This window comes from Rhinoderma darwinii, chromosome 2 (genome assembly GCF_050947455.1).
Source record: "Rhinoderma darwinii isolate aRhiDar2 chromosome 2, aRhiDar2.hap1, whole genome shotgun sequence".
In the NCBI taxonomy this organism is placed as follows: Eukaryota; Metazoa; Chordata; class Amphibia; order Anura; family Rhinodermatidae; genus Rhinoderma; species Rhinoderma darwinii.
Window position 1 is genome coordinate 185,704,801 of NC_134688.1, and position 24,804 is coordinate 185,729,604.

General features: G+C 40.5%; 1 protein-coding gene across 1 annotated transcript in view; it reads left to right on the plus strand.

Annotated features, from left to right (window-relative positions):
- ATP10A (ATPase phospholipid transporting 10A (putative)) overlaps positions 1-24,804 on the plus strand; it is a 163,463-nt gene that overhangs the window by 57,439 nt on the left and 81,220 nt on the right. Inside the window, exons 3-4 of the mRNA XM_075852595.1 lie at positions 18,326-18,411; positions 21,933-22,039. Of these exons, the coding sequence (XP_075708710.1) occupies positions 18,326-18,411; positions 21,933-22,039 (193 nt within the window). The remainder of the gene's footprint in view (positions 1-18,325; positions 18,412-21,932; positions 22,040-24,804) is intronic.

Sequence of the window (24,804 nt, forward strand, 5' to 3'; positions counted from 1 at the left end):
TTTTCGGCCGTTTTTCGGGCCGTAAATGGCCGAAAAATCGGAAGCAGAACGCCTCCAAACATCTGCCCATTGATTTCAATGGGAAAAACGGCGTTCTGTTCCGACGGACCGGTTTTTTTTTACGCTGCCATTTGAAAAACGGCCACGTAAAAAGACAGCCGCGAAAAAGAAGTGCAGGTCACTTCCTGGGACATTTTTGGAGCAGTTTTTCATAGACTCTATTGAAAACCACTCCAAAAAACGGCCGTATAAAATGCACTTTCAGACGTTTTTGACTCTGCGTGTGAACATACCCTTAGCTCTAAAGATGCCAACTGCTGCAACCGAGCGGATAGTATCCATCTTGAATCAAGTTTTTGCCAGGCACCGATACGTTTAACCTCCCAGGCACCGTCTGACTTTGGTACTGGGAATACGCGGGACTAAACTCCTTTGCCTTCTTGCGTTACAGGAACTGGCTCCTAATGCCTCTTTGCTGCAAAACTCTTTCATTAATTGAAGAACGACCGGATTTTCTTGATTAAAGATAAATCTATCTCTTGGTTAGTGAAGAAGCTCTAAAGCATAACCGTCCTTTATGATTTGTAGAACCCATTTGTCTGAAGTAGTGACTGGCCAGACGGAAGAATAATGAATTAATCTCGCTCCCTCTGGAAGAAGTTTTCTTCTGGTGTCAGCCGGCTTAGGGGGTGGTGTACCTCCTGATCGGTTCTTGTTTTTAAACTTCTGCCTATCTGGTTCAGAATATCTTCCTCCCCTGAACCCCCAGTTTGACCGAAAGGACCGTTGTCTATATTTCCTATATACTTGAGAAACTTTTTGCGTCTTTATTTAACGTCAAAATTTTGTCTAGTTCAGAACCAAATAGTCGACCGGGTTCAAAGGGTAATGTACACAAATTATTTTTGGATATGGCGTCCCCAGACCATAATTTTAACCATATCGCTCTCCTTGGCAGTATTGTTTAGTGCAAGGTTTCTAGATGACATATGTAACATATCTACTGGATAGTCACACAAGAAATCAGCACCTAATTTCATTATAGATACTTGATCCAAAAGCTCTTTTCTAGAGGCTCCATCCTGCAAGTCTCTACCCAACTGGCTTAACCAAATTCTAAGAGCTCTGGCTAATTGTAAAGCTTCTGTTGTAGCAGTTCCAAGGGAAGCTGAAGCCACATGATATTTTCAAAGATGAATCCACTTTTCGGTCCATCGGGTCTCTTTAGAAGCGCAATCATCGACTGGAAAAAAAATCTGCGTCTGGATAATTTCACGACAGCAGGGTCCACTTTGCCTGGCATATACCATGTCTTGGATTTTGCAGGATCGGGTTTTTTTTACACTGCTTTAAATCGAGCCCCCAGATCCAAACCTCTATCTGTTTTTTGTTGTTTTTTTCCACTCTTTCAATAATGGATTTAAGGACAGAATGACTCTAGTAAAAACCCTTGTAAAACTACTTTTGGATCCTTTGCAATGCCGTTTAGAAGTTTTCTTTGACCTTAATGATGTTGTCATTTCATGTTTTAACCACCCAAAAAAACTCGAGCTGCTTTTTCAAAAGAGGAAGGTTGCGGTGGAGGATCACAAACATTACATAGATTTATAGTACAATCTTCAGAAAGTGGTTTTGATACAAGAAATTCACAATCTCTGTTTAGAGGATCTCCTTCTTTTAGTCTTACATTTGTTCCAAAAATCATTTTGCGGCTCATCCGAAATAGGCGGCTGACACTGCAGGCCATAAACGGTGTTTTGCTTTTCTTTTAGACCCATCTAAATAAATTTATTATTGCTGCAATACAGGAAAACCGGCTATACAAGCCTAATGCATGGAATGAAGAAAAACACCAACATTCTAAGCTTTCCAATCTCAAAGCTCCTACCAGCCTAGGCACACTGAGGCTAAGCCTAGGTGGAAAGCTGCTTTAAATAGCGCTCTGATTGGCGCATGGGCAGTGCGACTGACACACACACACAAGATACCGCTAAATCACACCAAGCGTGCATGCACTTGCTGGGAGTTTGGCAAACAACACATCCGATCCGGTGATACTGGATTTGAATAAGCGGCGCATGCGCGGTGCATTTGAAACACACTCTAGAGCCGGCCGGAAGAGGACTCCATCAACCGGACACACCCGTGCTTGGAGATGGTAAGCCAGGATTTCTCAGAACTTCCTGAAAATAAAACACTTCCTGAAACATAGGAACTATAATCCACAGGGACACATCCCTGTATAGAAACGGTAGACTCTGCAGGTAAGCTACGCTGCACCTTCTTCCCCAAAGACAAATAAAAAAAACACAATGTGTGTTTGATGTATGGTCCCTTTTTAATCAGTCAGCTGCCTGATTGGTAGCTTGTGATTGCTTATTAATTTATTTATGGTGGGTGGGCTTGTCATAGGGCTAAATCCTCAGAGGCCATTTACCTTTCGGTGCTGCCGTAGGACGGAAAGGAAGTTGACTTGCTGTGGATTTAAATTCCGCTCCGCAGGTCCATTTTATGAATGTTTTCGCTGCGTTTTGTTTTCCACAGTGCGGGCATGAGATTTTCAAAATCTCATCCACTTTGTTGCTACAGTAAATGCTGCAGAATTTCTGCACAGTATTCCGTTGCGGATATTTTGCTACATGGGAACCCCGCCTAAATGAGAAGTAGTGGTTTGTTTGCTTTCCTACGTGGTTTTTTTTCTTTCTTCTTTTTACAAGGCATTTTTTAATTCAGCAGGATAAAAATTAACCGTACAGCGCATTTCCCATTGAAATCAATCGGAAGCTATTTGCAGGCATATTTCAAGTGTAAATTGGAGAGCAATACAAGTGTTTTATGCTCTAAAATATGTCGTGTAAACATGGCCTTAACCGGAATGGGGCTTGCAGAAATCCATGCACACGCCGCAGAAAGAAACTCATTTAGATGTATGCAATGGATTTTCACCAGAAATTTGTGTAAGAAATCTGCCGCTTGTAAACGGTTCCTACTTCTACCAAATAAAAGGGGTTTTTGGTACACCAGTATCAGTCGCATGGGGTCTATGGTTTAAAGGGGTTTTTCAAGATAAAATGACTATGTGCATGCGCGGTCCCTGCTGTTATCCGTGAGCACAGCATGCGCGTCCCGGGCGGTACAACAGAACAGCCCATACACGTCATGTCACAAGTGACGTGTCGTATACCCGGAAAAGAATTTAAGATCAACACAGCGGCCAGAGACTGACGTCACCCGTCAAGCACCCCACAGCAGTATCTGGAAACAGGGCCAATTTGGAAAATGTAAGTATATTACAAATGTATTTACAATAATAAATGACAAACATTAATACATAGTCATTTTATCTCGGAAAACCCCTTTAACGTCTCATCAGCAATCCTCTCACCATGTTATGATCTCAGGGCCCTGAACAACCTCTTCAACTTCTCCCCCATATTTATTTTATTTACCACTATTTAGTGTTTTTAGATTTATGCTAATGAGTTGCTTAATGCCCAAGTGGGTGTGTTTTTACTTTAGACCAAGTCGGTGTTGTACAGGGGAGTGTATGACGCTGACCAATCGGCATCATTCACTCCTCTCCATTCATTTAGTCAGCGCATAGGGATCCTGCTAGATCCTTATGTGCTGTCTTATACTAACACATTAACAATACTGAAGTGTTTAGACAGTGAATAGACATTCCACGGGATGTCTATTCACAATCTCTGCACTTCGTTACTCTGACTGTGGTAGTTACAGCAGAGGATGCGTAATCTCGCGAGATTACGCGGTAAATGACAGGTTACAACGAGATCACGCTTCCTCTGCTGTAACTACCATAGAAACAGTAACGAAGTGCAGAGATTGTGAATAGACATCCCGTGGAATGTCTATTCACTGTCTAAACACTTCAGTATTGTTAATGTGTTAGTATAAGACAGCAGATAAGGATCTAACAGGATCCCTATGCGCTGTGTAAATTAATGGAGAGGAGTGCATGAGGCTGATTGGTCAGCGTCATACACTCCCCTGTACAATGCCCACTTGGTCTAAAGTAAAAATACGCCCACTAAAGTGGTAAAAGTAGATTGTTTTTTTTAAATAAAAAGCACTGCTGTCACCTACATTATAGCGCCGATCTCCTTATGTAGGAGATAGGGCACTTATAATGTGGTGACAGAGCCTATTTAAATATTCGCTATTGTTCATATATATGTTTAATGCTGTGTCATTTATACTTCTGAACCAGGTTTGAATTTTTTTTTTTTTTTCCGTAGACTTCAGGAGCCTTTTTTTGCACACCAGGGATCATTGTAACTTTTATTAGTTAAATCACAGAAAATAGGGTGTTAGTATTACTACTAGTATTATTCCACACAGATAAGGCTTTTAGTAGGTGCCAGTCACATGTTATGTGAAGTGCAACATTACAGCCTATAAGTTACGCCCATAATTTTTGTTTAGCTGGGTTGCCCAGCACGTACTAAGTTTACCACAGTATTCTCCCCTAACATCACAAGGCCGGACTGCACTATCCCTATTTTGCACCTATTTTTCATCGCCCATGTTGTGTTGTGGTTTGTCTGAATCCTGCTGGGAAATAGTTTTTAACCTTTTATCAATGAGTAGAAAAGTTTGCACCAGTGGCAAATTTCTGAGTGCATTGTCTACATTTCTCCTGGGATTTATCCAGTCCTCACTCAAAGTAAAGTGCACATAACAATTTGTTTGTGCTCATTGCCTATCTAGGTTCAGCATCGATCCTGGCACTAGTCTCCTTGAATTTGCTTGCCCCTATTGTGAGCACAACACAATTATTTTTAAAGTTTTTTGCAATTTTTGAATAGCTATGGATGAATGAGACCTCCTTCATGTACCTTTTTTTTTTTTTTTTTCTCTTTTCTCTCCATTTTAAACTTTTTTTTTTTTTTTTTCTTTAATGCCATTTTTACATGCGTTTTTGGTGGTGTTTTTTTATTTAGTGTCATTTTGTATTTCGATGCTTTTGAAGTGCTCTAAAGAAGCTTATGAAAAAAAGCCAGGTATACCACCATACCTAGAACATGTTGCGTTTTGATAAAAATTCCACTAACGCAAAAAACAAAACACTGTTCATGTAGGCGCTACAATATTTTACTATAGACTTTAACCCCTTCCTGCCTTGGCCACTTTTGACCTTCCTGACCGCCTCATTCTTCAAATCTGACATGATTCACTTGATGTGGCAATAACTACGGAGTGCTTTTACCTTTCCAAGCGATTCTGAGATTGTTTTCTCGTGACACGTTGGTCTTTGTTACTGGCAAAATTTGCTCGATACGTTCTGCATTTTGGTGTTTTTCACAGTTAAATACTGTCAAAAATTTGCATTTTTCTCAATTTAAATGTATCTGCATATAAGACAGGCAGTTATACCACACAAAATTGTTGCTAATTAACATCCCCCATAGATTGGCATCCGTTTTTTGAACATCCTTTTACTTTTCTAGGAAGTTACAAGGCTTTGAACTTTAGCAGCAATTTCTCACATTTTCAAGAAAATTTCAAAAGGTTATTTTTACAGGGGCCACTTCAGTTGTGAAGTGACTTTGAGGGCCTTATATATTAGAAACCCCAAAAAATTCACTCCATTTAAAAAACTTTACCCCTCAAAGTATTCAAAACAGCATTTAGAAAATGTCTTAACCCTTTAGACGTTTCTCCGGAATTAAAGAGGCTCTGTCACCAGATTTTGCAACCCCTATCTGCTATTGCAGCAGATCGGCGCTGCAATGTAGATTACAGTAACGTTTTTATTTTTAAAAAACGAGCATTTTTGGCCAAGTTATGACCATTTTTGTATTTATGCAAATGAGGCTTGCTAAAGTCCAACTGGGCGTGTTTAAAGTAAAAGTCCAACTGGGCGTGTATTATGTGCGTACTACTTTTACTAGCTGGGCGTTGTGTATAGAAGTATCATCCACTTCTCTTCACAACGCCCAGCTTCTGGCAGTGCAGACACACAGCGTGTTCTCGAGAGATCCCGCTGTGACGTCACTTCCTGCCCCAGGTCCTGCATCGTGTCGGACGAGCGAGGACGCATCGGCACCAGAGGCTACAGTTGATTCTGCAGCAGCATCGGCGTTTGCAGGTAAGTCGATGCAGGACCTGGGGCAGGAAGTGAGTGACTTCACAGCGTGATCTCTCGAGAACACGCTGTGTCTGCACTGCCAGAAGCTGGGCGTTCTGAAGAGAAGTGGATGATACTTCTCGTCAGAACGCCCAGCTAGTAAAAGAAGTAAACACGCCCCGATGTACGCACATAATACACGCCCAGTTGGACTTTTGCAAGCCTCCTTTGCATAAATACAAAAATGGTCATAACTTGGCCAAAAATGCTCGTTTTAAAAAAAAAATAAAAACGTTACTGTAATCTACATTGCAGCGCCGATCTGCTGCAATAGCAGATAGGGGTTGCAAAATCTGGTGACAGAGCCTCTTTAAAGCAAAGTAGAGGTGAAATTTACAAATTTCATATTTTTTTGCAGAAATTAATTTTGTCATGATTTTTTTTTTTTTGTAACACAAAGTTTTACCAGAGAAATGCAACTCAATATTTATTGCCCAGGTTCTACAGTTTTTGGAAATATCCCACATGTGGCCCTAGCTTGTTACTTGACTGAAGGACCGGCCTCAGAAGCAAAGGAGCACCTAGTGGATTATGGGGCCTTCTTTTTATTAGAATATATTTTAGGCACCATGTCAAGTTTGAAGGGCTCTTGCGGTGCCAAAACAGGTGAAATCCCCCAAAAGTGACCCCATTTTGGAAACTACACACCTCAAGGAAATTATCTAGGGGTATAGTGAGCATTTTGACCCAACAGGTTTTTTTGCAGAAATTATTGGAATTGGGTCCTGAAAATGAAAAATCAAAATTTTTTTTTCAAAGAAAATGCAGGTTTAGCTCATTTTTTCTCATTTCCACAAGGACTGAAGGAGAAAAATCACTGCAAAATTTGTAAAGCAATTTCTCCCGAGTAAAACAATACCACATCACGTCATAAACGGTTGTTTGGAAACACGGCAGGGCTTAGAAGGGAAAGCGCGCTATTTGGCTTTTGAAGATCACATTTAGGAGGAATGGTTTGCGGAAACCATGTCACATTTGCAAATCACCTGAGGTGACAAAACAATGAAAACCCCCAAAAAGTAACTCCATTTAGGAAACTACACCCCTTGAGGAATTCATCTAGGGGTGTAGTGAGCATTTTGACCCCACAGGTGTTTCATAGAATTTATTAGAATTGGGCAGTGAAAATAAAAACAATCCTTTTTCTTCAATAAGACATAGCTTTAGCTCAAAATGTTTGATTTTCTCAACAAATAAAGGGAGAAAAAAACAACAACATTTGTAAAGCAACTTCTCTGGAGTACGGAAATACGCCATATGTGGTCATACACTACTGTTTGGCAACACGGCAAGGATCAGAAGAGAAGGATCAGTTTTCTTCAATAAGACTTTAGCTCAAAATTTTTCATTTTCTCAAAACCGGAAAAAAAGAACCCCCAACATTTGTAAAGCCACTTCTCCAGACTACGTCAATACCCCATATGTGGTAATAAACTGCTGTTTGGGCACACAGAAGGGCTCTGATGGGAAGGAGCGGCTTTTGGAGTGCAGATTTTGCTGGATTGGTTTCTGGGTGCCTGTGGGACCAAAACAGTGGAACACCCTCTTTCCCCACCCCCCCCCCCTAGAAAGTGACCACATTTTGGAAACTACACCCCTCAATGCATTCACTTAGGGGGTGTAGTGAGCACATTAACCCCGCAGGTGTTCAGCTTGTGCCACCATAAGACAGCTCTCTAATTATTATGCAGTGTTTCCCGGTTTTAGAAACACCCTGTATGTGACCATAATCTTTTTCCTGGACATCTGACAGGGCTCAGGAGTGAAAGAGTTACATGTAAAATTGAGGCCTAATTTGGCGATTTACAAAGTATTGGTTCATAATTGCCGGGCTCTGATGTGAAATAATAAAAGAAACCCCTGAGAAGTGACCCCATTTTGGAAACTACACCCCTCAAGGCATTTATTAAGGGTTGTAGTGAGCATTTTCACCCCACAGGTCTTTTCCATAAATGAATGCGCTGTGGATGGTGCAAATTAAAACTGTATATTTTTCCCTAGATATGCCATTTCAGTGGCAAATATGCCTGTCCCAGCTGTAGGGTTCAGAGGGGAGGGAGCGCCATTTGGCTTTTGGAGAGCGGATTCTGCTTGGTAGTAGTTTTGTTTGAGTATTGCTGGTGTCTCCGTTTATAATTTGGGGCTACATATAAGTTGGGCAGAGTATATCAGGGGCAAAGTCAGGTGGTCTAATAATGGGGTAAAAAAACAATAAAATAATCCATAGATGTGTGTTACGCTGTGGAGCAATCCTTTCTGCACAGGCCGGTGTCGCACTGATAAATGGTGTTCTTTCTTATCCCCCTTTTGGTCCACACTCTGCACTTTTGCAGTTTGGGGCATTTTGCTAGGAAAGTGTTGTCCTGGTATAATATGGGCACCCTCGCTTCCTGCAGATATGTTTGGGCCCTCCCCGGTTCCCTAATTTTAGGGCCCCGATAAATCGCCTCTTGAAACAGAAGCAATGTTCCCCTCGGACCTGCACAACTGCATATTTTTTATTTCCTGACTTATTGGAGCATTAACTAATTTTATTTTTTCATGGACTTACTGGTATGAGGGATGTTTTTTTGCAGGATGAGCTGTAGTTGTTATTGGTACCATTTTGGGGTACATGCAACTTTTTGATCACTTTTTACCCTATTTTTTGGGGAGGCAAGGTAACCAAAAAACTGCAATTCTGGCATAGTTTTTTTTAGGTTTTCTTTATACAGCGTTCAACTTGCATGTTAACATTATTCTGCGGGTCAGAACTTTTTTATGTTTTACAACTTTTTGCACAGTAAAATTACTTTTGTAAAAAGAATGTATTTCTTCTGTCGCCATGTTGGGAGAACCATAACTTTTTTAATTTTTTTAGTCGACGGAGCTGTATGAGGGCTTGTTTATTGCGAGACGAGCTATAGTTTATATAGGTACCATTTTTGGATACGTGTGACTTTTTGATCACTTTTTATTCCAATATTTGTAGGACAAAGTGACCAAAAAACAGAAATTCTGGTATAGTTTTTAGTTTTTTACGTTCACAACGTGCAATAAATATAATATTTTATACCTCAGGTCGTGGCGATACCAAATACGTATGGTTTATTATTTTTTTTCACTAATAAAGGACTTGATAAGGGAACAGGGCGAGTACTTTTTTCACTTTTTTTTTAATACTTTTTTTTTTTTTTAATACTTTTTTTTTTAATACTTTTTTTTACACTTTTCTTTTTTCAAGTGCCACTAGAGGACTTGAAGGTCCAACTGTCTGTTTTTTTTTTTTTGTAATACATTTCACTACCTACGTAGTGCAATGTATTAGATCTGTCAGTTATTCACTGACAGAAAGCCGATTAGGCTTCGCCTCCCATGCTTTCCGTCTGAATGGAGCCCGACTGAAACCAACGGAAATCACATTTCAATGGTGACGGATCCTGTGCCATTATCAGTTTGTCTCAGTTGTGCAAGGGTTCCGTTGTTTTGACGGAATCAATAGCGCAGTTGACTGTGCTATTTGTTCTGTCAAGAACAACGGAACCCTGTCACAACGGTGACCAATGGAAACCATTAGCAACGTGTGATCTCAATGGTGAGGGAAACGGAAGCTAAGGTTTGTTTGCCTTACCATTGAGGGGTTAACCCGATGGAAAGCTCAGACGGAGCCCCTCAACGGAAAGGCAACGCTGATGTGAACAGGCCCTTAGGGTACGTGCACACGCTAGCTTCCTTTTACGTCTGAAAAGACAGACCGTTTTCAGGAGAAAACAGCTGCCTCGTTTCAGACGTAAAAGCTCCTCCTCGCATTATGCGAGGCGTCTTTGACAGCCGTAATCTTGAGCTGTTCTTCATTGACTTCAATGAAAAACGGCTCAAATTACGTTTCAAAGAAGAGCCCTGCACTTCTTTGCCGAGGCAGTCCATTTACGCGTCGTAGTTTGACAGCTGTCAAACGACGACTTATAAATGACAGGTCGTCGGCACAGTACGTCGGCAAACCCATTCAAATGAATGGGCAGATGTTTGCCAACGTATTGTAGCCGTATTTTCAGGCGTAAATCGAGGCATAATACGCCTCCTTTACGCCTGAAAATAGGTTGTGTGAACCCAGCCTTAGCCTTACATGAGGTGGTTACGACGTGTCACAGCTAGAGCAGAAGCACAGATCTTCCGGGACCACGCTAACGGGGATTGAAATCCAACTGAAAGTTTAACAAATGCGAAATAAATTAACGTTCTAACATATTTAAACAATAAACAGCTTTTTTCTTTTGTGACTTAATTAGATGATCAACCTCCTGTGTAGCTGAATTGGATCATTAAAAGAACGTAGTAGTCTTAGCACTTTTCCAGATCTTTCACAATCTTTTATGCTTTGTTCACATAGTAAGGGTATGTTCACACAGGGGGGATACGCTGCGTAAAGGTACACAGCATATCCGCCCTGGAGCTCGCAGGGAATTCCAGCCGAATAACCGCACCAAATTGTGGTGCAGTTTTTTGTCCGGAATGTCGGCTGCGGAACACAGGTAAAAAAACAAACCTCTATATTTACCAGTAGTCATGGCGACGCATCCTCCTGGGATGACATTTCAAGCCATGTGGCTGCTGCAGCCTGTGGTTGACTTCAGCAGTCACATGGGATGAAACTTCTTCCCTGGAGGCCGTGCTGAACGCAGAAGCACAGACATCTGGGTAAGTATAGACTTTATTCCTGAGTTGAGATTTTGACGGTGAAATCGCAGCTTTTCCGCCGCAAAAATCGCAACATCTGCTTTTTGTTGTGGGTTTTACCTCTTCATTGAGTTCAATGGGGAAAACCAGCGATTCCGCAGCATAAATTGACATGCTGCGGATTGAAAAACCGTACTGCAGGTCAATTTCTTAACTTTTTTTTTTTTGTCTTTTTTTTTTACGCAGCGTGTGGATGAGATTCAAATCCCATCCACTTTGCTGCTTTCATAATACACTGTGGATTTTCCGCAATTAAATAAGTTGATGAAAATCTGCAGTATTTATGCTACGTGTGAACCTGGCCTAGAATTTATTTATTTTTTTCTCCTCCCTTTTCAGAATCCATTATTGGCATTTAAGTGACTGTCTTTTTTGAGGGTATGTTCACACGGCAGCCTCCGTTACGGCTGAAATTATGGAGCTGTTTTCAGGAGAAAACAGCTCCGGCATTTCAGACGTAATGGCAAGTGCAGGCACTTTTCGCTGCGTTCATTACGGACGTAATTGGAGCTGTTTTTCCATGGAGTCAATGGAAAACGGCTCCAATTACGTCCCAAGAAGTGACAAGCACTTCTTTGACGCGGACGTCTGTTTTACTGATGACCGTCGGCACAGTACATTGTAAAACCCATTCAAATGAATGGGCAGATGTGTGCCGACGCTTTGGAGCCGTATTTTCGGACGTAATTCGGGGCTAAAACGCCCCGAATTACGTCCGTAAATAGGGTGTGTGAACCCAGCCTTAGAGTTGCTCTTCGGTAGACCTCGTCAACACAGAGAAACAAACATCAAGGCACAAAGTACATAAACGGTATCATGTATGCAGAAAGAGAATAAAATCCTGTGGTTTTTCAACCATTTCTGGGGTCATAAATCATGTATGCTAATGTGATTGATGGTTAAAAAGTCCACAAGGGCATTTTCGTTTGGGACAGTTACCCAAGCCTCAGTGAAGTCCCAATAGCAACTATATTGATCCACCAGGCTGGCTAAAATAATGTAAAGCTTAATGGTGCAAAACCTTGTTGGCTTCTTTAAACTAGAATTCATGTAGACATCGCGTGCGGCCTGGTTTAGCTTTGCAGAGCGATCATTCTGTGAAAGCATCTTTGGTCTCCAGCTGTTGGTTTTGTTTTTTGTTTCTAAACCCCATCCATATTTCTTACATAATATTCCTGAAATCCAGAGATTTTGTTCAGCGTGCAGTCAAAACCTGAAGCATTGGTGGAAAAAGTGAATTCAGGTTCTTTTACGAGCTGGGTAATGTTAAAGCATGACTGTACGTCTTAATATAGTTCTAGATACTACTTTTTAATGATTACGGAAAGAACAAGTGGGGGCAGAGTATTTCTGCTGTTGTCAAAACATCAGGTTTTGCTGTGACCCACCTAGCTACATTCCAGTCAACTGCTGTTTACTGAGCTATTAAACAGGGCTGGCATTGTGCGCAGGACCTCAATGCCTTTTCTGTATTGCTCGTATTTTGCTACCGCACCCATCACTGCCTAGAGAATGTTTTCAGCCTGCGTGCAGTCTGTGAATGTATTGCCTATTTGCACTGCGTTAGTGTTAAAGCCCGGCAAGTCTCTTCTAAAAACATACCTACCTCCTTGCATATGTGTTATCCCAATATAGATATTTCTGCTGCTAGCGGTTTATACCTGAAGATTATTTTGCGCTGCAGGAATGAGCCGCATTCTACCCTTTAAATATTTTTAGAACTCACAAAATCCAAATGGAGCCTTGAGCAAGTGGACAGGTTTATTTATCATTTCTGAATGTTATTGGGGTTGTCTCCATTTTCTATTTTAATCTGGAAAGTCAGATGCCTTCTGGTGCACAGGAAAAATAATATGTACTCAAGGGAATGTTGAAGCTTCCCTTCTAATTTATTCAGTCTCCTTTATAAGTTCTATAAAAAGACCTAAAATCCCTTCTACAGAAAGGAAATGTAATGTCTAAGACGCGAGGATGTTCCCTTGAAGAATTGGGGCTCACTCCCTTCCTTGCTGTTCCTGATACAATTGTAACCCCATGGTTTGCTGCGCATCAGATTTTAGTTTAGATGTTATAGGCATATTTTATGCAAAATAAGGAACTTAAATTAAGCAGAGCTCACAAGACTCATTTAACTTGATCTCTTGATTCAGTTTCTCATTCTTAGGCCATACTAATAATAGTGGTCTGTGAAGCTCCATGTCATGACTAGATTATTTCAACAGCTTTTTCTTCTTGTCATTCGCCACCCTCTTGTGTCCCAAGCACTGCACATAACGTTCTTTAGGGTACATTCACACACGGCAGATTTATTGCAGAAATGTCCAACTGGAAAATCCCTGCCATGTATCTGAATGGGGTCATTTCTGCAATATGTTCATGTATTCAGATAAATGGGACAGTCCCAGAAATTTCTGGAACAAAATTGCCGCGTGTGAATATACCATTGGGAAAACGCTGCTCCATATATATATATATATATATATATATATATATATATATATATATATATATATATATATATATATATATATAAATAAAATTTCTGTAAAAAAATAAAAAACTTTCACCTGCACTTTGCTTTCATTTTTGTAAAACGCGTAAATTGTTAGGAAACTCCCTAAATGCTGCTTTGAATACTTGGAGGGGTTACTATATAGACCCCTCAAAGCCACTTTACTGGTGCCTAAAAAAATAGGTTTTGGAAATTTTCTGGAAAATTGGAAAAACTGCTGCTAAACTTACAAGTTTAAGGTCTTGAAAAATTTAAAAGAAGGTTTAAAAAATGTCAGCATATGGGAAATGATTTTGTCTTGGGGTGTAGTCACGTGTGGCGTACTTGCTTTGTATACATACCCTGTGGAAAACGTCACTATCTAAGGCCTGTCCGTGATTACGGGCATGGCCGGCCGCAGACAGCCGCCCGCATCTGCGGGCTGTGCTCCCATATAAAGTATGGTAGCACGGTCCGTAAAAATAGAAAAATAGGACATGTCCTATCTTTTGCGGGGCCATACTAAGGCACGGACACCTTCCCGTAAATATACGGGAAGGTGTCAGTGTGCTATAGAAGTAAATGCGTAATTATGGACCGAAATTACGGATTAATTCTTTGGTTGTATGCATGGGGCCTTCGCTATGGGAAAAATATTACGCAACGCAAGAACTTTAGAAATCTGTTTTGATTTGTGGATTTTTTTTCCCATAGACATACATTTGTAGTTGTTCTTTAGCGTGATAACTACAATGTATTCCTATGGAAAAAACACATAGCAAGTGCACTACGCACTAAATGCTAAACTTTCAATTCATTTTATTGTTTTTTCACACAAACACAATGTATCGACCAAAATGTAACACCAACAATAAAGTACAATCCATCATGAAAAAAACTGTCTCCGAATTGTTTAGATAAGTAAAAGTATTAAAAAGTTATTCCCACAGAAAATGACCGTCCGATATGAAAAATGAGACTTTGTAAGAAATGCCAAAAAATAGCTGCGGTGGTAAAGGGTTAATGTTATACTTTTTTGTTATAAAATTCGAAACCATTCAGTGTGACAAATATACAAGAACTGTGAAAGCAAAACTTTGTAAAAAATGTAAATGGTCACCATGTGCTTGTGCGTGTAATCTCTAGTACTATTATGCCATTTGACCGTTTTAGTCTTCGATACCATTGACAAATAATTTAAGAAGAGTAGGGGCATTATCTTAAAATGCTTAAACCGGGTTCACACGTAGCATAAATACTTCAGATTTTCTGCAACTGCTTTAGTTGCGGAAAACCCGCAGCATAATACAGTGGCAGCAAAGTGGATGAGATTTGAACAAATCTCATCCACACGCTGCGTAAATGATGTGGAAAAAACACTCAGAAATTGACCTGCGGTGCACACAAACCCACGACAAATAGCAGATGTTGCGATTTTTGTGGTGGAAAAGCTGAGATTCCGTTTCAAAAATCGCAACTCGGGAAAAAAAATTCACCCAGAAAATCTGTGCTGCTGCGTCCTGGGCTCCTGGGATGGTTTCATCCCATATGACCGCACAGCCAATCATAAGCTGCGCACATGGAATGACACGTCATCCCAGGAGGCCGGACTGCAGGACGGCAGAGGGACACATCGCCATGGCTACATAAGTATGAAACTATATATATTTTTTTATGTGCAGTTTTCCGCAGCGGGCATTCCGACTGAAAAATTGCACCACAATTTGGTGCGTTTTTTTCAGCCGGAATTCCGGAATATACTTTCTAGGCAGCGTATCCGCCCTGTGTAAACATACCCTTAAACAGGCTCTGTCACCAGATTTTCAAACCCCTATCTCGTATTGCAGCAGATCGGCGCTGCAATGTAGATAAGAGTAACGTTTTTTTTTTTTTCAAAAACTAGCATTTTTGGCCAAGTTATGAGCATTTTTATATTTATGCAAATGAGCCTTTCTTAAGTACAACTGGGCGTGTATTGTGTATGTACATCTGGGCGTTTTTACTTGTTTTACTAGCTGGGCGTTGTGAATAAAAGTGTATGATGCTGACGAATCAGCATCATCCACTTCTCTTCGTTTACACCGAGCTTCTGGCAGTGCACAGACACACAGCGTGTTCTCAAGAGATCACGCTGTGACGTCACTTCCTGCCCCAGGTCCTGCATTGTGTCGGACGAGCGAGGACACATCGGCACCAGGCGACAGAGGCTACAGTTGATTCTGCAGCAGCATCGGCGTTTGCAGGTAAGTCGAAGTAGCCTCTGTCGCCTGGTGCCGATGTGTCTTCGCTCGTCCGACACGATGCAGGACCTGGGGCAGGAAGTGAGTGACGTCACAGCGTGATCTCGCGAGGACACGCTGTGTGCCTGTGCACTGCCAGAAACTGGGTGGTAACGAAGAGAAGTGGATGATGCTGATTCGTCAGCATCATATACTTCCATTCACAACGCCCAGCCAGTAAAACAAGTAAAAACGCCCAGATGTTACACATAATACACGCCCAGTTGTACTTTTACTTTAAACCCGCCCAGTTGTACTTAAGAAAGGCTAATTTGCATAAATATAAAAATGCTCATAACTTGGCCAAAAATGCTCGTTTTTGAAAAAAACAAAACGTTGCTGTTATCTACATTGCATTGCCTATCTGCTGCAATAGGAGATCGGGGTTTGAAAATCTGGTGACAGAGCCTCCTTAAGGCTACGTCCAGATGTATAGGAAGAAATCCACTATGGATTTTGTTGCAAGTGTGAAATTTGTGGTGAAAATTCATAGCGTTTCCCACCAAGATTGAGCATTCTGTGGATTTCCAAATCTGATTTTCTTTTATATATATATATATATATATATATGTATATATATATATATATATATATATATATATATATATATATATATATATACACTGTATAATAGCTATTTAATTATTTAATTTTGATTAAAAAAAAATTCTGCTACATGTTTTGAAAACCCTATCCGCTTGTATTGTGCTGTAAACCGCTGCATATTTGCCGTGTGGAACGGGCCTTGGTAAAATGTGTTTTAAAAATCCTTCAGACTATGTTAATATAATAATCATTTATTTTTTCAGTCTCGTTGCCATGATCAAATAATAGGAAGTTGATGCTGGATTAGCAATAATTTAAAAATACAAAGCAAAATGCTTTCAGTAGTAGTGACACCGCTGCTTGGCACAAGACATTTCTGTTCACTTTATTCCATGGGAAAGTCTTTGCAGAGTAAGTCCCAGGATACCGGTTTAGTGGACTACGAGCCATATCAGCATTTTGTGTTCTACTTGTTAGTAAAATGAGCAGATATGAAGAGAATCCGATAAACTCCCTCAATGTGGAAATGCTAGTATGACTGTGACTGTCAGCAGCAAATGGAAATCTAGCCTCGTTATTTCTAGATGAAATGTGACACGACTGTCATTTTATATATTCAGTACTGTACGAATAGTATCATTGAAAAGTTGTATCTCTATCACTCGCCTTATTTTCTGTGGAACAACCTACCATTCTACTAATGTGTACAGAAATGACTTCCACAAGCGAAATAAGCTATTTGGTTAGAATAATAATTTTTCAGGCTTACCTTCTGAACCGTGCAGTACGGCAAGGAGCACCAGGGATTTGGAGACAAACGGAGCTCCAGCCCCTTATACATTATATTTACTAACACTGTATACAGTACGAATACAAAGTATTTATTTGACACTGTTTTTGTTTTGTTAGTCCTTGTCATTGTAAGCGATGACTACTGTGGCTCGTCACCAGTTAAGGCAGTATTTGCCGTCCCATGTTTTCAGGCTGTATAGGATCCATACATTTCTTTGGCACAAAAAAAAACCAGGGAAGTCAATCTAAGAGAATTAGAAATTCGCAATGGGACGAATTTATCAAGGTGAAAAAAATCATGGTCTGCGCCAAACCCACTGTCTGCGCCGCTTTCCTACTCTGGCTTATTGGTTTGATGTCTGTGGACTGAGGTTGTCCAGTTGGGAAATCTCTTTTAAGCAAACGTTGTGCCGACAACTCAAATGTTAATTACCGTTTTTATTTGGGGTCATAGATTTTTCGATACTGTTGCTGAGAAATGTTTTATCTTCCAGTTTTCAGCAGTAACAGTCAAATACTGAGAAGACCACATGACACACACAGTGCTGCATAATAATTCCCGAGGACCACAATGTGGACAGTGCTTTATTGAATATTATTAGTAACCACATTTTTGTAAGGTCAGGCGGCATAATGATATTATTGAGTGTATAGCTAATCAAGTTTGGCGAGCCGCTCCGTTACATTCCTGTACTTCTATGATGTGCGCCTCTTACCACGTCTATGGTACAAGCTGGTGCTGCGACTTGTTAAAACAAACATAGTATCGGGCAGGTAAGGATGCCTGTACATGATGTGGCCGTACGGCAACTACCGGGGCTCAGCCACAATGTGTACAGGCACCATTCACTATTTACCACATGATTAACGAGTATTAAATTGCTAGTCATACAGTTGCTTCACCTATTTATATTAAGCAGTCATTCATCATTGTCTCTCGCTTAGTCTTGGATTCTGACTGGCTATCTACTTGTATAAATGGGCTTTTAAAAAGATCTACAAACTTACCTCAAGGGGTGTATGAACTGGCTATATTTTTAGATGGTTCTGTTACGTTTTAACCTTTTGGAATTTGAGTGGACTTGAACAAAAGTACTTTAGCTTTTCCTGCTGCCAATCTCTATTTCAGGTCCTCTTGTTTACATAGCATTCCAATATAGAAACCAAGACCTCAGAATATACCGTAGCCTAAAAATCAAATCTGGTCAGAAGGAAGCAAGTTCTATGTCTGCTACGCTTAGAGCCTCAAGTCATCCTTGATGCTTACCGTTACATTGATTATTTTTTTTGCAGAAGGTTTTTACACATTACTTGCCTGCTGAACATCTATATGTTTTTCTTTTGTTTTAGGAATCGGAGTTTGATCCTATGAAGTTTAACAGTGTTACTGAATGTGAGAAACCAAATAATGATTTGAGCAGATTTCGTGGTTACATGTGAGTATATAGTGTGTGTGTGTGCCAGTGTGCCAGCAGCTGATCTAGGTGATAAGAGCTGATTGCGAGTGGGGGAGGGTTCCCACAAAGGCTCTTTCTGAATCGTGTGTATGTCAATGGGCCAATCTGGTGTACCCTGAGAGGAGTGGACAGGAGCTGACGGAGGCTTCTAAAACTCAGTAGAGCCGCCTTCAAGGCTTGTAATTAAATCGAAGCGTCGTTTTGTGTATTTGTATGGTGCCTAAATGAATAGTGCATATGAATTGAAGAGATACTGACGTTGATTTCTTGTTTGTTCTGGGTCTGTAAGGAGATGGGTAAGGACTTATCTATCAGAATAGTCTGGTACATTCCCATCTAAACCTATGGTGGAGATGAATAGTGCTTCTTTTATAGCACTCATTCATTTTAGCAATCATTGATGTACAATCGGTCGGACCTGCACTGATCAGGCATTTTTGTGGCATACACGATGAATATGTCATAAGTGTCTGGTTTTAAAAAAAACTTTTTAAAAACAGACCTCCGATTGCTACTTGGTAAAATGCTGATAACTTGTATTGGATTGTAGTCTGTGTATAAGGAGCGACTGAGAAATCTTGGCAAGCATGAATTTTCAAAGAAAGGGGCATTTCCCAGTTAACCAAAATTCATCTTTTATCATGTTGTCAAATTTTAGAAAACAAACAAAAAAACTCCATTTACTATTGCCATAAAATTCCTAATAATGTATCCCACCCAGTCCTAGAAGCATCAAAAGTTCACGTTGTGTTGCCAGATGTTGTCCAGATTGTCCCGGGGAATATATCCTCCCCAGCAATTGCATTTAGAGGGGGTGGTGTTAAAATGTATTGCTATGTAGCTCGGCCCTAGGACCAACACAAGATAACAGCCTTGTTGGAAACGACATCTGTTTGTGATTACGCCCACTATCCACTAGTATAGCGCTGCTAGTTCCTGGAAAAGTGCTATGGATATGCATAAAATCCAGATAGAATTTTGGATGACTTGGTTGAGAAGAGATTAGAAGTGTAAAAAAAACTCCGACCAAAACAAATGAATTATAAGGATCTGAATGACAATCCATGTGTATTTATTTTATACTTGGCGGGCTTCCATTGTGAATATATGTGCTGCACATTATTACAATGAACCAGTTAATCTTGAATGTTTGCTAAATATCAGTCCGCCCATGATCAGACGTAGCATATTTAATTGATTCTAGTGGGGAAACCCCTTTTGTTTCTATTTAGTAATAGGTTTTGTAATGAAACAGAAGGTTATCAGTCATTTATACAAATAGTCTTGCGGGAATTTCCAAAATTCACATTGTTTGGTAAAAATGAAAACGGGAAGAGGGGCATATACTAAACTGCACAGCACACTACAAAATGTTAAAGGGGCAATATTAAGATTTTTTTTTTTTTTTGGTGTTATTTTTTAAATATTATTCAATAATATTGTAAAAATATAAAATACAGTAATTTTCTTAATGGACCTACTCGCCACCCTCTCTGTACAGCATGATATCAACATTTTACAGCAAAGTCAACAGTCTGTAGGTGAAGGTGGGGTATGATGTCTCCAGCCATCCCAGGATAGCTCTGCTCTTATCTGGCACTGCTACTGCATATCCCTAACCGTAATACTACTGCACCCATGTCACTTCTACTGGAGATGCATTTAATACCAGTTTCTATGTCTCTCGTGATATTACCACACCTATGTCACTTGTGGTACCATGCTTGTACTACTACTCCCATGCTACTAGTGACACAACTACTTCTACCTTGTCATTACTGGTACTACCACCGCACCCATTTCATTTCTGTCTCGCAACTATTTGAACTTGGTTTTACTCCAAATGTGTTATTGGTTGGACATCCTCTGCTCTCAGACTTTTGCTGTGGAGTCTGATCCTTTTTTTTTCTGTATGAGGAAAGGGAGGGTTATGCATATTTATGAGGGGGTTTTCCAATATCTTGTACGTCAGAAGCGTGCAAGAGCCCAGCCAGGTTGACCACAATAATGCATTATGAGTGGCCAACTTTAAGCCACATGCAGATTTCCTGCTGTAGTCTTAATGATGTGCGATTTGTTCTGATTGCGGCTAAAATAATTTTGATTGAATATTCGTATTGACCCAGAATTTTTTCTGGAAATATTGCTCATAAAAAGGGGCTATGCATGGATTAATATCCACATTGTCTCCAGCTTTATCTTTTTTGTAAGACTGGGATAAAGGTGATCGTGCCAAGATTGTTGAATCCAATATGAAGTATTTATCAAAATTATATACCGTTTATTTAGGCCCCATGCACACAACCTTGCCCGCGATTGCGGGCACGGCCGGCCGCTGACTGACAGCCGGATTTCCGGGCCGTGTTCCCATACAAAGTATGGGAGCACGGCCCGCAAAATGCGAAAGAACGGACATGTTCCATAATTCCCGGAACATTTCCACGGCACTGACACCCTTCCGTAGTGCTACGGAAAGTTGTCAGTGTTCAATGAAAGTGAATGGCTCCGTTTTTGCAGACCGCAATTGCGGTCCGCAAAAACGGAGGTTTTTTGCTGTCGTGTGCATGGGGCCTTAGTAGCAGCATCTTTTATCCGTTCTGTAGGCTGCTTTCAATATTCTGTGTAATATGGAACACATTTCTTCCTTTGCTATTGTCCACGTCAAAGCCTTGTTATCTAGGCCTGTACAGAACAATAACCTATAAAGCAGATTTGCTTATCCCACTGACAAGTGAGTTCAGTTTCCCTTGGTGCACGGACTGTTCTGTAAGTGGCCACAAAAAGATGACAGAAGATGAAGTCCAGCACATCCAGATTTTGACTTAAATGCCTTTTATTGAAGAACCAGGCTCATGTGAGAAGAGTAGCGCATGAACATTATTCCTCGAAACCGGAAGGGTCCTTCTAGGTGTTCAGCACCCACAGACTGAATAATGAATGCTATTTTAACAAACTTGAACATAGATGCATGCATAAATAAAAAAAAATTACAATATATATGTCAGGAAACAACAACACGGTTATAAGGTCGACATGGCAACTAGGAAATCTGCCCTGGTAACGGTTTTGCTTTATGTCCGCCATGCATCCAGATGGCAGGGTGCTTCTTCCTGATGCTAAATACTGTCCGTGATAACATCCAAATCCAGCTCTGCCTGGAAACCACAGTGACCATGACCAATGCAGGAGGCTACATACAGCAGCTGCCAATAGGCTGCTGTATAGAGATGTCTTCTAGCAGAGGGCATATTGGGGAAGGACTTTCTTTGAATGTAGTGGGGCTTTCTATTGACATGTAAAGCAATGCTCACTCATCCCGAATTGCTTTGCGGACATGTTCCTATAGCGTGTCAATGCCGACTCCTAAACCTGGCATAAATTTGTCTAGGCATGTGTTGAATAGTAAAACTAAGCATTTATAGTAAGCTTGTTTTTAAATAAAAAAAAAAAAAAAAGATGAGCTGACTATCTTCTTTATTTATTTATTTATTTTTCTGCAGGATCCATAAAAATGGAAAGAAATCTGGCCTTTACAAAGAGAATCTCCTGTTACGAGGATGTACTCTTAGAAATACAGAAGTTGTCTCTGGAATAGTTGTCTATGCAGGTACTGATTTCTTACAACTTCTCTAATAGTTAACCCCTTAAAGAGGCTCTGTCACTACATTATAAGTGCCCTATCTCCTACATAAGGAGATCGGTGCTGTAATGTAGGTGACAGCAGTGCTTTTTATTTAGAAAAACGATCTATTTTTACCACATTAGGAGCGATTTTAGCTTTGTTTTTATGTTTCTTACTTTAGACCAAGTGGGCGTTCTGGAGAGGAGTGTATGACACGGACCAATCAGTGACCAATCCACATCATGCACTTCTTCCCATTCATTTACTCAGCGCATAGTGACACTGGGTTGTTCACGATGTGCTGTCTTATACTGACATATTAACGTTACTGAAGTGTTTAGACAGTGACTACACATTCCTTCCAGCCAGGACGGGATGTCTATTCACAATCCCTGCACTTCGTTAACGTTTGTTTGGTACTTACAGCAGAGCAAAGCGTAATCTCCCTGTAACCTGTCATTTACAGCGAGATCTCGCGAGATTACGTTTGCTCTGCTGTAAGTACCACAGAAACGTTAAGGTTAACGTTTAGAAACCCCTATCAAACGCCTCATTTTAGAAACTAGGCCCCTCAAAGTATTCACAACAGCATGTAGAAAGTTTATTAACCCTTTAGGTGTTTCACAGGAATTTAAAGCAAAGTAGAGGTGAAATTTACATATTTGCATTTTTTTGTCAAATCCTTTTTATTCCATTTTTTTCTGTAAAACAGAAGGATTTATCAGAGAAACGCAACTCGATACTTATTGCCCAGATTCTCCAGTTTTGAGAAATATCCCACATGTGTCCCAAGTGCAATAATGGACTGAAGCACCGGCCTCCGAAGCAAAGGAGCACCTAGAGGATTATGAGGCCTCCTTTTTATTAGGGACCATGTCCAGTTTGAAGAGGTCTTGTGGTGCCAAAACAGTGGAAACCCCCCAAAAGTGACCCTATTTTGGAAACTAGACCCGTTGAGGAATTCATTGTCGTTTTCATTGGGTGCATGCGACTTTTTGATCGGTTTTTGTTCTATTTTTAAGAGGTGTGGGGACTAAACAGCAATTCTACTATTGTTATTCTATTTTTTTTTTTTTACAGCGTTCACAGTGTGCTATAAATTACATATTCACTTTATTCTGCGGGGCGATACGATTACGGCAATACCAGATGTTTATAGTTTGTTTTCTTTTATGTCTTATGGCGTTTGCACAATAAAAATACTTTTTATTAAAAATCATTTACTTTTTGTGTTGCCATATTCTAGGAGCCGTAACGTTTATTTTTTTTCCCCATCAAGAAAGCTGTGTGAGGACTTCAGTTTCGATTAGTACCATTTTTAGGTACATGCGACTTTTTGATCTTTTTATTCCGTTTTATGGGAAGTGAAGTGACCAAAAAATTGTGATCCTGGTACAATACTTTTGTAGGCCGTTACGGACGCGGTGATACCAATTATGTATAGTTTATTTGTTTATTTTTATTAATAATAAAGGACTGATCAGGGAAAAAGGGGGATTTTTACTTTTTGTTACTTTTAAAACTTTTATTTTCTTATTTTTACACAGCTTTTTTTTTTTCAACTTTTTTTAACTTTATTGCTTTTCCCCACTAGGGGACTTGAGGGCAGGAGGCCCTGATCGCTATTCTAATACACTGCACTACATGGGTAGTGCAGTGTATTAGAGCTGTCAGCTACTCACTGACAGCAAGCATAGTGGGTCCTGACTTAGTCAGGACCCACTAGGCTTCCGTAGATGGCATAGCCGGACACCATTGTTAGGCGTCCGGTTGGCATATCCACTATCGCCGGCCGCTATCGTGTAGCGGGCCAACGATGGTAGCTTAACCCCTAAGAAGCCGCGATCGCTATTGAACGTGGCTTCCAAGGGGTTAATCAGCAGGGACACAACGATCGGTCCCCGCTGAAGCAGATGCGGCATCTACTGTATGAGAGCAGCTGTCACAACTCCTGTATGTGTCGGGAAGACGGCCGAAATGGCCGTTCCTCCAGCGACGTACTATTTCGGCGCTGAGCGCGAACGATGCACTTAGCACGACGGAATATTACGTCGCTGAGTGCAAAGGGGTTAAAGGGCTATTCCCACCTAAGATATTTATCACATAACCATGGGATATGCCATAAATGTCTGATAGATTCGGGTACCATCTCTGGGTCCCACCCCTATGTTGAGAATGAGAGTTATGGAAACAGCAGAGTAAATTCTCGATATAAGTGCGGGTCACCGAGCTGGCACCTGCATCTAGCAGTCATTTATAGCATATTCTATGGGTATGCCATAAATGTCTTGTCTTGAGTGGGAATGTCCCCTTTATAGATGCTCATCTATTAAATTTAGTGTGTAGAGATGAAAGTACTAATAGTCATACATCATGTCGTGCTTTCTTATACCAACTTTCAGAGAATGCTAGTTAACTTACTAATATACTTTGATTAAAAGTTCTGTACTAAATGGTGCAGTTTAAACCTCATGAATTATTCAGGAAGTGCTGGAGCTTTTCTAATAATGAATGACGCTCCAACACGGCCCCGTGTGACTGAGGTCTTCATGTGCTGTTCCTGAACATGACCGCAAGGGGCTGTCACATTGCCTATTGCTTGAGTACCGAGCAAAGCATCAGCTAGCGCTTTGCTCGGGACTCCAGCACTGCTCCCGATGTCCATATTTGGTCAATTCAGGGGTTTCTCCACGCTGGAGTCCCCGAGCAAAGGTTTAAACTGTACCATTTAGTACAGAGTTTTTAATTAA